The sequence below is a fragment of the Ammospiza nelsoni genome, chromosome 14, assembly GCF_027579445.1.
Source record: "Ammospiza nelsoni isolate bAmmNel1 chromosome 14, bAmmNel1.pri, whole genome shotgun sequence".
Classification (NCBI taxonomy): domain Eukaryota; kingdom Metazoa; phylum Chordata; class Aves; order Passeriformes; family Passerellidae; genus Ammospiza; species Ammospiza nelsoni.
In genome coordinates, this window is record NC_080646.1 from 19,296,958 (window position 1) to 19,311,541 (window position 14,584).

At 36.2% G+C, this 14,584-nt stretch overlaps 1 protein-coding gene across 1 annotated transcript in view; it reads left to right on the forward strand.

Annotated features, from left to right (window-relative positions):
- Nucleotides 1-14,584, forward strand: part of VPS13C (vacuolar protein sorting 13 homolog C) — a 75,678-nt gene that overhangs the window by 13,067 nt on the left and 48,027 nt on the right. The window contains exons 12-32 of the mRNA XM_059481918.1: nucleotides 220-277; nucleotides 578-705; nucleotides 1,545-1,651; nucleotides 2,312-2,483; nucleotides 2,866-2,928; nucleotides 3,525-3,660; nucleotides 4,211-4,305; nucleotides 4,912-5,054; nucleotides 6,205-6,397; nucleotides 6,540-6,654; nucleotides 7,013-7,149; nucleotides 7,842-7,968; nucleotides 8,564-8,681; nucleotides 9,055-9,184; nucleotides 9,477-9,555; nucleotides 10,333-10,472; nucleotides 11,024-11,177; nucleotides 11,580-11,656; nucleotides 11,833-11,892; nucleotides 13,205-13,361; nucleotides 13,499-13,615. Coding sequence (XP_059337901.1) covers nucleotides 220-277; nucleotides 578-705; nucleotides 1,545-1,651; nucleotides 2,312-2,483; nucleotides 2,866-2,928; nucleotides 3,525-3,660; nucleotides 4,211-4,305; nucleotides 4,912-5,054; nucleotides 6,205-6,397; nucleotides 6,540-6,654; nucleotides 7,013-7,149; nucleotides 7,842-7,968; nucleotides 8,564-8,681; nucleotides 9,055-9,184; nucleotides 9,477-9,555; nucleotides 10,333-10,472; nucleotides 11,024-11,177; nucleotides 11,580-11,656; nucleotides 11,833-11,892; nucleotides 13,205-13,361; nucleotides 13,499-13,615 — 2,506 coding nt within the window. The remainder of the gene's footprint in view (nucleotides 1-219; nucleotides 278-577; nucleotides 706-1,544; nucleotides 1,652-2,311; nucleotides 2,484-2,865; nucleotides 2,929-3,524; nucleotides 3,661-4,210; nucleotides 4,306-4,911; nucleotides 5,055-6,204; nucleotides 6,398-6,539; nucleotides 6,655-7,012; nucleotides 7,150-7,841; nucleotides 7,969-8,563; nucleotides 8,682-9,054; nucleotides 9,185-9,476; nucleotides 9,556-10,332; nucleotides 10,473-11,023; nucleotides 11,178-11,579; nucleotides 11,657-11,832; nucleotides 11,893-13,204; nucleotides 13,362-13,498; nucleotides 13,616-14,584) is intronic.

The following is a 14,584-nucleotide window of genomic DNA, read 5'->3' on the forward strand; positions in this document are numbered from 1 at the left end:
AGCCAAGTTCATTTGGCATTGCCTGTCTGTGGATGTTTTCCTTTTTTTTTTCTGAATCTCAGTCTGAAGTGAAAACACAAATTCATACACAGCTTGAATTGACAACTGCAAAAGTCTGCAAAGTACACGTGGACTTAAGTTGGTCTGCTCAAAGTTTTGATAACTCTAAACAAGTAATGCTCTTCAGCAATTGTTAGACAGAATCATATCCCTTTGCAGGACCAGCTGAAAAAAGGAATTCCCTGTCATGGTCACCAGCCTGAAGACTACCAGTACAGTAAGTGAGCTAGGAATGAGTGAATCTAAACTGTTCTGAGCACGTTGGTGTACAACAGCCTGATCTGATCCTGCAGGCATGGCCATACTATCTTCCTTTTAGAAAAACCATAATGTGATAGGACATGTTAGGGCTTGTATGCTTTTTGACTATTGCAGGACTATCTTAATTTTCATTGGTAAGAATTGCATCCTGATTCTGGTGGGGCTTGAGCATGCATGTTATCTGTTGATGTGCTTGATCTGTTCCTTGTTATATTTAAGTAAAAAATCAATCTCTTTTTTTTTTTTAATCTTCAAGTTTTCAGACCAGTGTCAGCCTCTGCAAGACTCTATATCAACCCATATGCAGAAGTAGAACTGAAGACTCCTAAGATTGATTGTAATGTAGAAGTACAGAGAATTGTCATTGAATTCACTAAGCCACAGGCAAGTGGGTTTGGTATTTATCACACATTTCAGTTTTGATGAACTATAGTGTTTTTTCACTGGAACACATTCTTAGGGATTTGTGTGCTTATATGCCTGTAGGATTTCTAAACTGTTTAGCAGTACCTGTGGGAGAAGTGTGGGATCTCTTCCCCCTCTGTGTAACAATCACTTCCTGGTGATTCTTATGCTCTGACACTCTTACCTGTAGACCCACCTGATCTGTATTCAGCCCTTCCAGCAGCATTCTTTTCACCTAGAGAATGCAATCATGAGTAGCCCTTACTTTATTAAATTACAGTCCAGTTAGAACTGCAGAGATGCCAAAGTACAAGCAAGGGTGGGAATAAATGGAGTGTGCTGGCTTTGGCAACAAAGCCTGCTGAAGTATCAAGGAAGTAATTTAGATGGTTCCCCAGAAATTTTGTGTTCTCATTTATTGAGAGATAACTTGCAGTTAGTTGGCTAAAGAGCTTTTTAGCTCTTACTCATGTCTAAATGTATATATATGGAGTTCAGAGCTGTATCAGTAAGGTGCACCAATGTAAATGCAGCTCTAAAATGAGGGCAACTGCATTGACAAACAGAAAAGTTGGTTTGAGAAAGCCTGGGAGGTTGTGCTGAGCAGGCTGGTAAAACTACAAACTGTTGTTCTTGGAGGGAAGCAGGGCTTCAAAGTGGTGTTCTTTGAGAAGAATGGGTGCAGTCAGTCCACTTTCAGGTACTAATGAAAATGAATCAACTTAAATTTCTGTGTAGTTTGAGAAATGTGAAGGCCATGCAATTGGAGCCTGCAAACAAAACCTGAGCCTTGCTAAGAAACTTTTTCCTGTGTTTAGTACCTCAGCATGATAGACCTGCTGGAGTCCATAGATTACATGGTTCGCAATGCACCCTACAGAAGATTTAGGCCAAATGTACCTCTCCATAAAAATGCCAAGGAATGGTAAGCTGTGTACATTCATGCATTCTCTGGGAGTCTTCTCCAGTCTCTTCATTCTCCTTTGTGATTAAAAGTACTTTTAAAACTACTCACATGCTGATGTAACTTCCACAGAGCTTTGCTTAGCCGTTAGATTCAAGTGATAAAAGATGGAGTTGATGAAAATCTCACTTGCTAAGCTGAAGTCCCCAAAATTTGAACAAAATGCCAATGCTCTCACTAGAGGTTAAAATGTAATTTTAGAAAGGCTAAAGAAAAAGCTTGGCAAATGTTATACAAGGGAAACATCTGCCAGCTGTAGATTTGAACTGATACACTTTTTGTTGGCTTTTTTCAAAGTACTAACTGATGCTGATTATCAGAGTGCTTAAGTTCACTTAGTGCTGTAACAGCCCAAATTTGCAAATGTGCAGAAGTCAATAATGAAGGTTTGTAGCTCTTCACTCATTAAATGTAAGCCCTCTGTATTCAGGGTCTGCATGAAAAATGAAAAAAACATTTTTCAAAAGTGATGTTGAGAACATTGAAAGTTTTATAAGCCAAGTTACTCAAATCACAAATGGTGACCAAAGTGTTTGCATACTAATAAACTACCTCTGCAACCTGTAAGTTGTAATGCACAAATGAAATGGGAAGTTGTTCACAAAGATGAAATTCTTATAGGTGGAAATATGCAGGTAACAGTGTTCTGGAAGTTCACATCAGAAGGCGTACTCGAATGTGGTCATGGAGTAACATAAAACAGCACAGGCAGCTTCTGAAGAGTTACAAAAATGTGTACAAGAACAAGCTCACACAGAGCAAACTGTCAGAAGAAACACAGAAGCAAATCCAGGTATGAGTCTTCTCTCTTTGGAGGAATTATATTTTAGTCCCTCTATGAAATAATTCTTTAGATATAATTGAGAGTAATCCAGGTTGATGGTTTTACAAGAACAAAAGAGGTCTGTGAAAATACCTTCTTAATCTGAAGTTCTGTGTAACCTATTGTGGAAAACAAAATAAAATACTAGTCAAGTGCCATTAAAAACAATCTGTCATCGATTTTAACTTCTAGTGAACTTTGCAGCTGGAGGTGGGATATACCTGTGATAGAAGTGAGCAGAGCTAGAAATCAATTGGAATGTAAATATGAAGGAGCTGGTAGAAAATTTACAGTGGAGAGCCTTTCCTAAATGTGTTTTATCAGCAAATAATTTGATAATGCATTTTTGTAGGACCTAGAAAGAAAACTTGATGTCTTCAATACAATCTTAGCAAGGCAACAAGCACAAGTTGAGGTAAGGAGTCATTTCTGTTCAGTAATATTGCAGCACTTCAAATAGGATGGTTTTGTCATGATAGTATTTTTAAAAACATTGTGCTGATGTGTATGATAGGTAGGTTGGAAGACAAGTTTCCTATCTTTCCAGGACATGAATAAAGTGATTTCCAAGCTGGAAACCAGTTCAAAAACAAGTTCAAAAGTTTTAAATGGTGCAGGATTGGTCCTCAGGTTTGTTACTACTAGGTTAAGAAATCTACTGGATTTAGGAATGTAAATGCTTTTTGTACTCTCTTAAATACTGTCTTTTTGTATGGTTCCTACCTTTGTAGTCTAAATGCTGGTGAAATGTGTAGAACAAACTGTCTAAAGTAAAAATAAGGCATGCTTGTGTCTGTGCATGCACAGATACACAGAGACACATCCCTTATCTTGGTCTTCTTTTTGGCTTTGTCTGGTGAGTCAAAGATCTCTTAATTCCTTGTGGTGTGGTGTTGCTGTCCCTCAGTTAAATGCATGTTCAACATGCACACATACATGGGTTATTTACAGAAAAATAGTAATACAATAATTATGTGTTTTGTCCGATTTGTTTTAATTTTTGGTTTGTAGACAATAAGATCAGGACAAAAGCTACTGAAGAAGAAGAGCACTGAAGCAGAAAAGAAAAGTGGAGGATGGTTTAGTGGTTTCTGGGGTAAAAGAGAATCTAAGATTAAAGAAGATGAAGAACCACTCGTGCCTGAAAGTAAGTGTAGATTGTAGTGCACTAGGGAGATTTTACATCTTCTTATACATTAAAAAGAATACAGTATTATTGCTTCCTACTATGCAGGAGAGAGTATGGCATAAGCAGTGCATTTCATGGCACCTCTTACTGAATATTGAGCTGGCAAATAAAGCATTCTTCCAAATTGGCCATAAGCTTTTCAGAACCTTGGTGAGGAGAAAAATATCTCACTTACAGCTATAGTGATAATTGGCAACAATTGGAATACTCTGTTTCTGGTGATTTGCTGTCTGGATCCAAAGTTTGATCTACTAAAATTCCTGAAATCTGTTTTCATCATGAGGGGCTATGGATCCTTTTGTAATAAAAATTATATTGATTTCTGTGCTACATCTGTACCACCATACATGAAGACTGTTGTGTGAATTATTTTGCAATCTGGAATTTAGTTCAGTATGAAGAATCAATGGAATGCATCACCACACCTGAAGTAGTAGGAGGCAAATGTGAACAAAAGGGGTAATGGTTATTTACTAAGGTGCAAATTGTGTGGGTTTTTGGTTTTTAGCTCTTGATGAACTAATGACCCCAGAGGAGAAAGCTAAACTTTATACTGCTATTGGATATAGTGACAGCTCCCATCACCTTTCATTACCAAAGCAGGTAAGCAACCTATGGGATGGTTTAAAAAAAACAAACCACACAACAAATTCAAGATGCCTTCAGCTCTCTCATTACCCTAAAGAAATGTGAAGGCTTCAAATTCAGGTAGGAAATATTATTTGATCCTTCTGAAGCTGCTGATTTATGTAGTAATAAAATGGTACATATATTGGGAAGTCAGAACCCTCTCTTGGGAAAGCCAAGACTTGACATTTAGCAGTAAGAACAATAAAGGCATACAAGGTGTGTCTTCTGAAATGTAGTTATTTAATGGAATTACAATGATTTTGGTTGATGTACTGAGTCCTCCACTGAATCTAGTTTAGCTGTGCTTGCCTCAGGGTTTAAAAAAATTTCCTTAATGCTGAAAAGAGTGAAACTATATTTGCTCTGCCTTAGTTGAACTACACTGTTTTATGTTAAAGAAATGACCGGTAAACATTGAATAAAGTAAAGAATCTGTACTTTTCTTTCTGCATAGAGATGAGTTTCTAATCTTAGTTGTCTGGAAAAACTTAGACACATTTTAGTTTGTTAAAATGAGGAGTTCTGATTTTTTTTCTTATTGAGATGATTAATTTCATTTTTCTCTATTTTTCTCACTAGTATGTTGCCCATGTTGTGACACTGAAGCTGTTAAGCACTTCTCTTACAATTAAAGAAGACAAGAATGTGGCAGAAACTTTAAAAGTGCAGATGATTGATCTGAGCACCAAAATATCACAGCGCCCAGGAGCACAAGCCATTAAGTAATTGGATTGGTATTTTCTTTTTGTAGAACCATCTCTGCCCCTCCTCACCCCACTCCCCAGCTTATTAACTTTTCTTGGGTAGTACATTGCCTTGTAAATTTGTTGGCATTCTGTAATTGTGCTCTGTTGTAAATAATATAATTTGGTGAATGATATGGAATGGGAGGAAGAAGGGAATGCTGTCTGCTGGTTTTCACGAACAATGGCAACCTTGTTCCTGAATATAAGTGTTGAAGTGCTGAATATGACTTTTGGAAAGTGATAGCTAAGCCATGTGAAATGGTGTGGCCAACACACTCCAGCCAAGCTAGTGAATGTGTTACTCACTGCCTAAGAAATGACAAATTATGTGATGTAGGTGGAAAATCAGCCTGAGCATAAGATACTGAGACCTTCCCGTGTTTTAGGAGAGGGCACATCAGAAATATTGGATTATTGGATTACACAGTCAGTGAATAAGATTCCCATGTCTGGAAAATGAATCTGTGCACTTTTTGCTTTCATTTGCAGTTCCTTCAGTTCAGGCTTCATACATAAGATCACCAGCTCAGCCACTGACAATTGAAATATTTCTGCTGAAAACCATTCTGGGGAATTTTCAAGGTGCAGCTTGAATGCTGCACAGAAACTAAGAGCTTTGGCATTATTTTACATAAATACATGACATAAAATTTAGTTGTCAAGACTGAAGCAGTAGAACAGATAGTCTTATAAGTTTTATGTTTCTGAAAAAAATGGAGTTCAGTTATTTCAACAGAGCCAGGAATATTACACTGATTGTGGCCAAATATGTTGCCTTGCAGAGTCAGGGATTTTAATGGTGGAGATGCAGGACCTGAAAATCAGTTTCTTATGTAACAAGTACGTGTAAGGATGAGTGAAGTTGGTGTGGTTTGGTGGTGTTCAGTGGCTTTCTTCAAAGGTGTTTTCCTCCAGGCTCCACTTAACACTGCTGTCAGGGCAGTTCTCAGTACAGAATTCCCATTTGCACCAAAAGAGGTCTGTGACTGCTTTTTACATCCATACACACTAGTAAACATTCCTACACTTTTTATTTATGTAACATAGATATTCTGCCTTTCTTTTCTCTTGCAACTGATTCTAACCTTTGCCCAATTAAATATTTTTAACTATTCATTTTCTTTAGGGTTGAAGCAAAGCTTGAAAACTGGTATGTGACAGGCCTGAGACAAGAAAACATTGTGCCATCTCTTGTGGCTTCCATAGGGGACAGCAAATCTTCTCTGCTTAAGATTGAGTTTGATATTAACCCAGAGGACAGCACAGCTGACCAGAGCCTTACTATTGAATCACAGCCTGTGGAAGTAAAATATGATGCAGTGAGTAGTAACCAAAACTCTCAGGTGTTTCTGGGTCATCTTTCTCTGCTCTTACTCTCTTTGCTTTGTCCAGATCTGATTTTGAGTTTTTGTTGTGTAATGCTATATAATGCTAATTCTTGTCTTTTTTTTTTTTTTTAAGAGAACAATAAATGCAATGGTAGAATTCTTTCAGACAAGTAAGGGAATGGATCTTGAAAGATTAACAACAGCCACATTAATGAAACTGGAGGAAATCAAGGAGAGAACTGCTACAGGTAAGATAGTAACAAATCTCAGTGAAGGCAAACCCTTAAATTGTTTCCATGTGATTACCCAAACACTTGGCTTATGTTTTGATTTGTGAGCAAATAGTAGGATTGGGATTTTTCCTTGAGTTGCTGCCCACATTTCAGCTGGGATACAGTTAATTACTTCTCACTTCATTGCTTGGAGATTTAGGGAATGTTTTGTGGGAAGGAGCATTGAGTTTAGTAAGAAATCAGTAGAATGCTATGAAAGTCTTGATTCAAGAGGCTTTATCTTTCAGATAACATCTTTTTATATGCTGACTGTCACAGATGTTTCACTTGTGAATAGCATTGACATTTCCATGGCCTTTCCTTTTCCTTTAAGGATTAGCTCACATTATTGAAATGAGGAAAGTCCTGGACTTGAAGATTAATCTGAAACCTTCCTACCTGGTGGTTCCACGGACTGGTTTCTACCATGAAAATTCAGATTTGCTGATTCTGGACTTTGGTACATTTCAGGTATATAAATGATGTCTCTTATAACCTCAGGGGAAGCAAATATTCTCTTTTAACATAGCTGTCATCTGGAAGCATCTTCCTTTTGGAAGGCAGGGTGATCATCTGTGGCAACATATTTTTAACTTATATTTCTAACCAAACAGATTTGGGTCAGCAGTTTGATCAGAGTTGCTAGGGTATCTTTGATGTACTCGAACTAGTTAATCCTCCCCAGGAAACATGATCATGTTACAATCATAATTGTAATACCTTGTCATTTAGTATCATTCATTTCTTCAGCAGAATACCTGAACTTTTGTTTCCTTTTTTGTAAAATTACAGCCTTTTATTAATAAAAGAGAAGATAATTTTTCTCTTGAAGTTTGAAAATTATTTGTTTATCTAAAATGGAAAGATTGCAGTCATTTAACTTGATTTAATGACTGATTAAATATTTATTCTAGTGATATTCCGTAAGTAAAACTATAGATTAGTGAAAAAAGGTTTTTGAATAGCTTGAATTAAGTGGATTGATAGAAGTAACAACAAAAAACATCTACTTAGCAAGATTAAGTGAAGTGATTTAATCTTTCTCTGTAAGAGTCCAAATGTCAATTATTAACCCCTATAAATCATCTTTTCATCTTCACTAGAATGAATAGCACATGTCTGTTTTAAAGACTTAACTTTTATTTTGTTTTTTATGTGTTTAGCTGAACAGCATAAATCAAGGCAGTAGTGAAGCTTCTAACTTTTCATCTTTAGAGGAGATTATGGACAAAGCTTATGACAAATTTGATGTGAAAATTAAAAATGTGCAACTTCTTTTTGGAAGAACAGGTAACAAAACCACATAGCTGCTGTTTATGCAAAACATTGTCAAAGGCTACATACCTGTAATAAAGAAATATGTTTTTTAAAGAAAAAAAGACAAACTAAAATCAGTAGTTAATGAAAAGATGCGTTATAATATATGTAGGGTGTCAAACTTTGAAAAAATTTGTTAGTTTCTGCTCATTTTTTCTTTGGACCTGTGCATCACTAATGGTAGCAATGAATGTAAATAAAAAGAACTATTATATTTTCCATCATACACAGGAAATCACAGCTAAAATTTGCCTTAGTTCTTCACTTAAGTTTATGTAATCAAAAGAATGCTAGGTTGCTCTTCTATCTTTTATCTGTCTATCCATTTGTTTTTCTAGGGGTCAATGTAGATACATCTTTTAGTGTAGAATTGGGTTTAGTGCTGCTGAGGCAGTAGTGTTCACAAATGGGATTAAAATCTCTTAAAATACTTCATCTAAGTTGTTTTACATTTCTTAGGCTGGTTTTTTACCCTCCTAGTGATACCATTTGATTACTTTAATGATGCCTGAATTAAAGCAATTAGCAAGGGTTGTTTTTCTAATCTAAATTTACTGGACATTTTCAGGTGAAGACTGGAAGAAGGCTCGTTTTCAACACCCATCAACTTTGCATATTTTGCAGCCTATGGATATCCATGTACAGTTGGCAAAATCAATGGTAGAAAGAGATTCCAGGATGGCAAAGTAATGTATTAATGTTGAAAACACTCATTTAGAATTACTTTGTACTTAGGGAAAAGAAAGCTGTGTTTTCCCTAAGGGTTCATTTGTGATTTGCACCATGTTCATTTGTTCATTTGCACTCTGTAATTTGAAGATATTAACTAAGAAACTGAAATAAGTTACTACTGTTGGCAAAATCTTTTTTTTGGGTAGTGATTCTCTGAAGCTTTTGCTGGTTACTAACTATTGCTTAAGTCCAAGCCCTGTTTTAATGCAGAATCCCTGGCTTCACTGTGATGTGATCTCTGTAGAGGAGTATCCATATTGTTAAGATTTAAATGAAGAATTGGTATGTTTGTGTAGGAGTTTAATTAGTTGTTTTCATTTAAAAAAGGTTTAAAGTGTCAGGAGGACTTCCTTTGGTGCATGTCAGACTCTCTGACCAGAAAATCAAGGCAATCTCTGATCTGATTGATAGCATTCCACTGCCTCAGAAGTCATCTGTGTCAGTTCCAAGCACAAAGGTAAGCTGACTACAGCTAAAAAAACTTTAAAAAAAAACCCCAAAACAAGTAAAAAAACATCATTAGTGTCTTTATTGATTTACCATGAGAACATTCTGGGCTTCCTCAAGCAATGGTGGAGCTTTGTCATTGTTCTGCTGGTTTCAATATAAGTATTGGCAGAGCTGACCTTGCCAAAGAATGTGGGGAAAGCCCTGTGGAACATTCATCATCACTAGAAAATATGAACATACCAAGTTATATAAACTTTAAAATACTGTGTTGGTTATTTTGCTCTTTTCTTTCCCTCCAGGTACCAGCTATTCCCACAATTCCTGTTGTTGGCAAAGGGCTGCTTAGTACATCCCAGCTGTTAGCAGAAATGGTGTCAGGTAAGAATCTACAGATGGGTCTTTGTAAAGGTAGCAGCCATAATAGCTAAAATATCAGCTATCAGGGGATAGCTGATATTTTAGCTATCAATATAATACTAATAGTAATATTATAGCTGTTATTATTATAGCTGTTATTGATGTTAAAGCATGTAAGGACAACAGAGATGAGTGGGCTGGGTCATATCTACCCTCAAATACATAAGGAGATTTGATTAAGATGCTGCTGTTACCTCAGATGAATAAACTTGCTTTTTCTGAAAAGCAAACCCACTTTTTAAAAAAAATCATTATACATAAGCAACCTCTTCAAATGAGTGTACTGTAAATACTGACTGCATTAGGTTGTCCTGACTGTTTTGTATTAGCAAAGCTCTCCTTTTTCTGAAAAGGCAGAACTGGAATAGCACATTACTGAGAAATTACTGTTTTGACTCTGGATTTGAGCATTTATTTTCATGGCTGTTCTAGAGAAAAATTTCCTATGGTGGAACCTGGACACTTATTTCCTGGAGTTTCTCTTGTTATTACATTCTTATGTGTTCTTGAAAGTCTAATGATGCCTTTAGGCTCTAGTGCTGTCTTTAATAGGGTTTTAATTTTGTTTACTTCTCATTCAGTGGGTAAGAGAGCAGTATAGATCTAAAGTTTATTTTATCAAGTTAGATTTAAAGTGATCATGCTGTCAAAAATGCAATTGGAATGGGAAAGAGAGAGTGGGATATTTAGCCCTGTTTCTGGAAAAGGTTTATTTACAAAGTAATTTTGCTTCTGTAGACTCTGAAGAAGAATATTTTGATTTTGAGGAAAGCTCTGAACCAACTGACAGTTCAGTAATTAAAGGAGAAGAAATAAGAGAAGAGGAGCCTGCTCAGGAGGAACTGACAGATCTTCACCTCAAGTTTGAAATTAAAGAAGTAAGTCTCTAATTCTGTTTTCCCCTGCCTAAAGAATACTTTAAAAAATTTCTCATATTCTTTTACCAGTATTCTCCAGATTAGGGGATGCAGAAACATAATCACCAAACAAAAATCTTTCATGTATACACATATGTATTTCTATGCATATGAGATATTTCTTGTCTGTATGGGATGCATATAAATAAAACATGAGGCATACATACAGATGTATTTAAAAAAAAAGGAAAAAGTTCCTTATTGGAGTATTTTTACTAGAAAAAATTCATACCAACTCATAATTAAGGGGTCAGAAGTGGGAATTTTGCACTGGAGAAACAAACTCAGTCCCAGGCAGGTCTCTTGCAAAGAGAAAATCCCCAAATATTTTTTGTATTTACATCTTTCACCATCAATCACTTCTCCTTTCTATTATATACTCTAAATCTGTAATAAAAACAGTGCTTCTGACAAAGCAGAGAGGGCAGTAATCTTGCACTTTTATTGTTGGTTTAAGTGGTGAGAATACTGCATGTGAGAATATGGCATAACTGTATTTCTTTTTCATCCAGGTTTTAGTAGAACTCACCAGACAAAAGACAATTGAGGAAACAGTGCTTGTATTTGATGTAATGCATCTTGGGACAGAAGCTACTGTCAAAACCTACAATTTAGCAGCTGTATCTTACTTGAAGAAGATAAGCTTGGATTACTATGGAACTGGAGGTAATAAGCAGGGGCAGAGAAATGGACTTGTGTGTGTGTAGCAATTAGCTGGAGCTCTCCTGTGCCTTGTGCTCTCTGAAATGCAAATGTTGTTCCAGTTTCCCAGCTCATGTGCAGCTGTCCATTGCAGTGCTTGTGCCACTGATAGAGTTGGTAAGCTCTGGAATCTCACCATAATGCTTATGGGATAAATAAATGACTTAGAGCTCAGTCTTTGGGTGGAGAAGGGATTTGCCATTTTGGATTTAGCAAAGAGAAACCAGTGACTCATATTTGGTGGTGCAATGTATTTTAGCAAATGGTACTGAAAGTTAATCCCTACCTTCAAGGCACAAATTTTTTGGTTCTCTGAAAGAACAGAAATTATTCTAATTCTTGTTTCTCTCATGTGGTGTTTTACAGGTAAAAAAGGACCCATTCATCTAATTAGTTCCTCAGACAAGCCTGGCTTAGACCTGCTGAAAGTGGAATATGTCAAGGTATACACAAAGCTTTTTAAAATTATTTTTAAAGCATTTCTACATATTCTTAATATATAGTCTATATATAGTCCTATAGCTACTATTCAGAGCTAGTTGGATTATTTTGTATCTTCTGAAGAGAGCAGTGACTGGTTGAAATTAATATTAAACATCATGCAAATCATTATTTTCAGGCTGACAGAAATGGGCCACAGTTTCAGACAATTTTTAACAACACTGAACAGATGATTCAAGTGAGTATTTACAGATTTTATTGCTTATTTTCTTTTGGTTTGCTTGCTCAGAATGGAGGAATTAATAAGACTTGTTTTGCTTTCCTGTTTTCCTGCCTTCCAGCAGGAGACTTCAGGTGTTAAAATGTCCTTGAAAATTTTTATACCACCTTTAGAGCAGAATGTTTGTCTGTTGAACTGCTGAAAAAGTGTCTGTGTAGCTCATGTGGATGAAATTCAAACTACTGTAAAATAGCACCTTCTCATGCATCAGGGATCATGACATTCAGGGGCCCAGTGTGGGAAGCTACAGTGGAGTCACAAAGTCTTTCACTTTCATGTCAAATAATCTGTGTTGTGAGTGCTATGTATTCAGCACTCTGCTGGCTGTCTTTTGTAAGGAGTCTAAACCCATGTCTGACTGTGATTTTTTTATTTTACTGATGGTGTATTTCTGAGGCAGATTTTAGTCTAAAGAAAAAGAATGACTTATGGCATTCTTGAAATAGATGATATTGAAAGGATGGTGTTTTTTGGATAGATTATTTCTCCTCTTTATACCTCTATGGCATTATTTTACCTGCCGTATTTTAGTATGAAGACTGAAATATTTCACTTGTTATGTAATAGTTTTAGGTGTCTATAGATTTCATCTGAGATCTTTAATTATTGAAATCTTTTTGCCAAAAACCAGTTCCTGAAGCTGCAGCAGGAGATGAGAGTTCTAATACTCCAGTGCTGCTGAGTTACCTGTCTCTATACTATGGGCTAGTGCTAATGTCAAGAGGACTGAATTTTCTGTACATCACCTGGAGTTGGAGCTCTTCAGGGGGACTTGTGTGCCTGGAAGGATTGCATTTGGGCTCTGTTTCCAGTTTCAAACCCATTCAAGTGGACAACCTTTATTAAACTCCACAGCAGGCACTTACTTACCTTTTTAGACTCCTTAGTGGATTTTTTTAAGGAATACCCATATTCTAAATATCTACATGTCAGCCACCTGCTGTAGTACTTTATTGTAGGAGCATTCAAGTCTAATTCTAAGGCTGTGTTTGACAAAATTAATTTTGCATCACTTTTTTTGTACTGTGGAGGTTACAGGTTAGCAGTTTCAGCTGTAAGAGCTGGGTTGTTGATAGGTTCCCTTATTTTCTAAGCTTATCCCCATTCTGCTTTACAGAAAGCTTTTTCCTTTATGATCTGTGGCTGGCCACACGTGCAGCTTTTCTATTTCTAAGGGATGGTTCTGTTACACTGGGTACTTTTGCACCTCAGTCTGATTCTGACACCTTAAATAACTGTTTGGTCCTATGGACTCTCATGTTTTCAACAGGTGACTTTTTCATCACTGAACCTCCTGTTGCACACAGAGGCCCTTATGTCTGCTGTCAGTTTTCTAACAGCTGTTAGTCCATCAGGCAGTGAAAGAAGTGGAGAGACACCATCCAAAGAAGAAAAAAAGCAAGAAGATGAGTCTAGATTGAAGAAAGGTACAGTTGTGATTATCCAAATGATGGTTCTAGAAGGATATATTGCATACAAGCAAATCCAGTGAAACACAATGAGCTTTGTAGAAGTAAAGATGAAAGTGATAAAAAGACTTATAGGTACCTTCTCTTATTTCTAGTGTCTAAACCTTCCAAGGATAAGGATGTGTTTGACGTCAAGCTTTTTGCCAAGCTGGATGCCTTCTGTTTAAATATTTGTGATGAAAAAAAGAACATTGCAGAGATCAAGATACAAGGTATTAAATTCTTTATTAGAAATAACTGCTCTGGTAATTTAGTTTCAAAGCAATTGCTAATCATTGGACTAAAAAATAAGGTGTAAACAGGCAGCATCTGTTTTGATTTTTTTGTTTATTTATTGTTATCTGTGCAAGAATGGCTTGTTGTCTTGTTGTCAAAGTCAGCCTTCAAGTCTGTCGTAATTTTTTGGCCTCCAGCCAGAAAGATGTGCTATATTATTACTCAAATTATTAGGATAATTCTTTGAAGGAGTTTGATTATGGATGGCTTTTCATGTTGCACTAAGTGTTTTTCATGTTGTACTAATATATTTTGTGGTATACCTTAAAGTTATTTAGGATAAATAATTAGGTAGGATAAGAAAACCCCTTCAAAATGTTTTCTTTAGTTTTTAACCCAAAGGGGTTTGTTTGGGTTCCTTGTCTTGGTTTTGTTTCCTTGATTGGTTTTACCCCTTGAAAGGGCTATCAATAATTCTTTGGGGGAATTTCACTTTTGTCTGACTTTACCTGCCATCCTCATAGTTGCTAACACTCTCACGAATATTTAAGAATGTGTGACTTGCAAGATTAGTACTGCAGTTAATAAAGTCTTTGCTTGTGCCCATCTCTAAATCATATAATGTATTCACACAAGATAATGTATGCAAAATATTGGATTCAAATAGTTCAGTTTAGTAACATCTTTCCTGATAGAAATCTCAGTGCACTCACTCAATAGCTTGAAATGCATTCACTCAATAACTTGCTTATTAAGAAGTGGAGGATTGATTATTTTTCTATGAATTGTAGCTCAGTTATTTCCAGAGATGATTGATATTGAGACAGTATTTGTATCACAAGTATTTCTATTTTGTTCTGGTTGAAGCTGTAGTACACAGTGAAAGTAACTTAGTAACTCTTCCTCACTTCCTCTGCTGGTGTCCCCACCCTGAAAAGAACTGTTACTTCTGCTGTGCAAGCCTC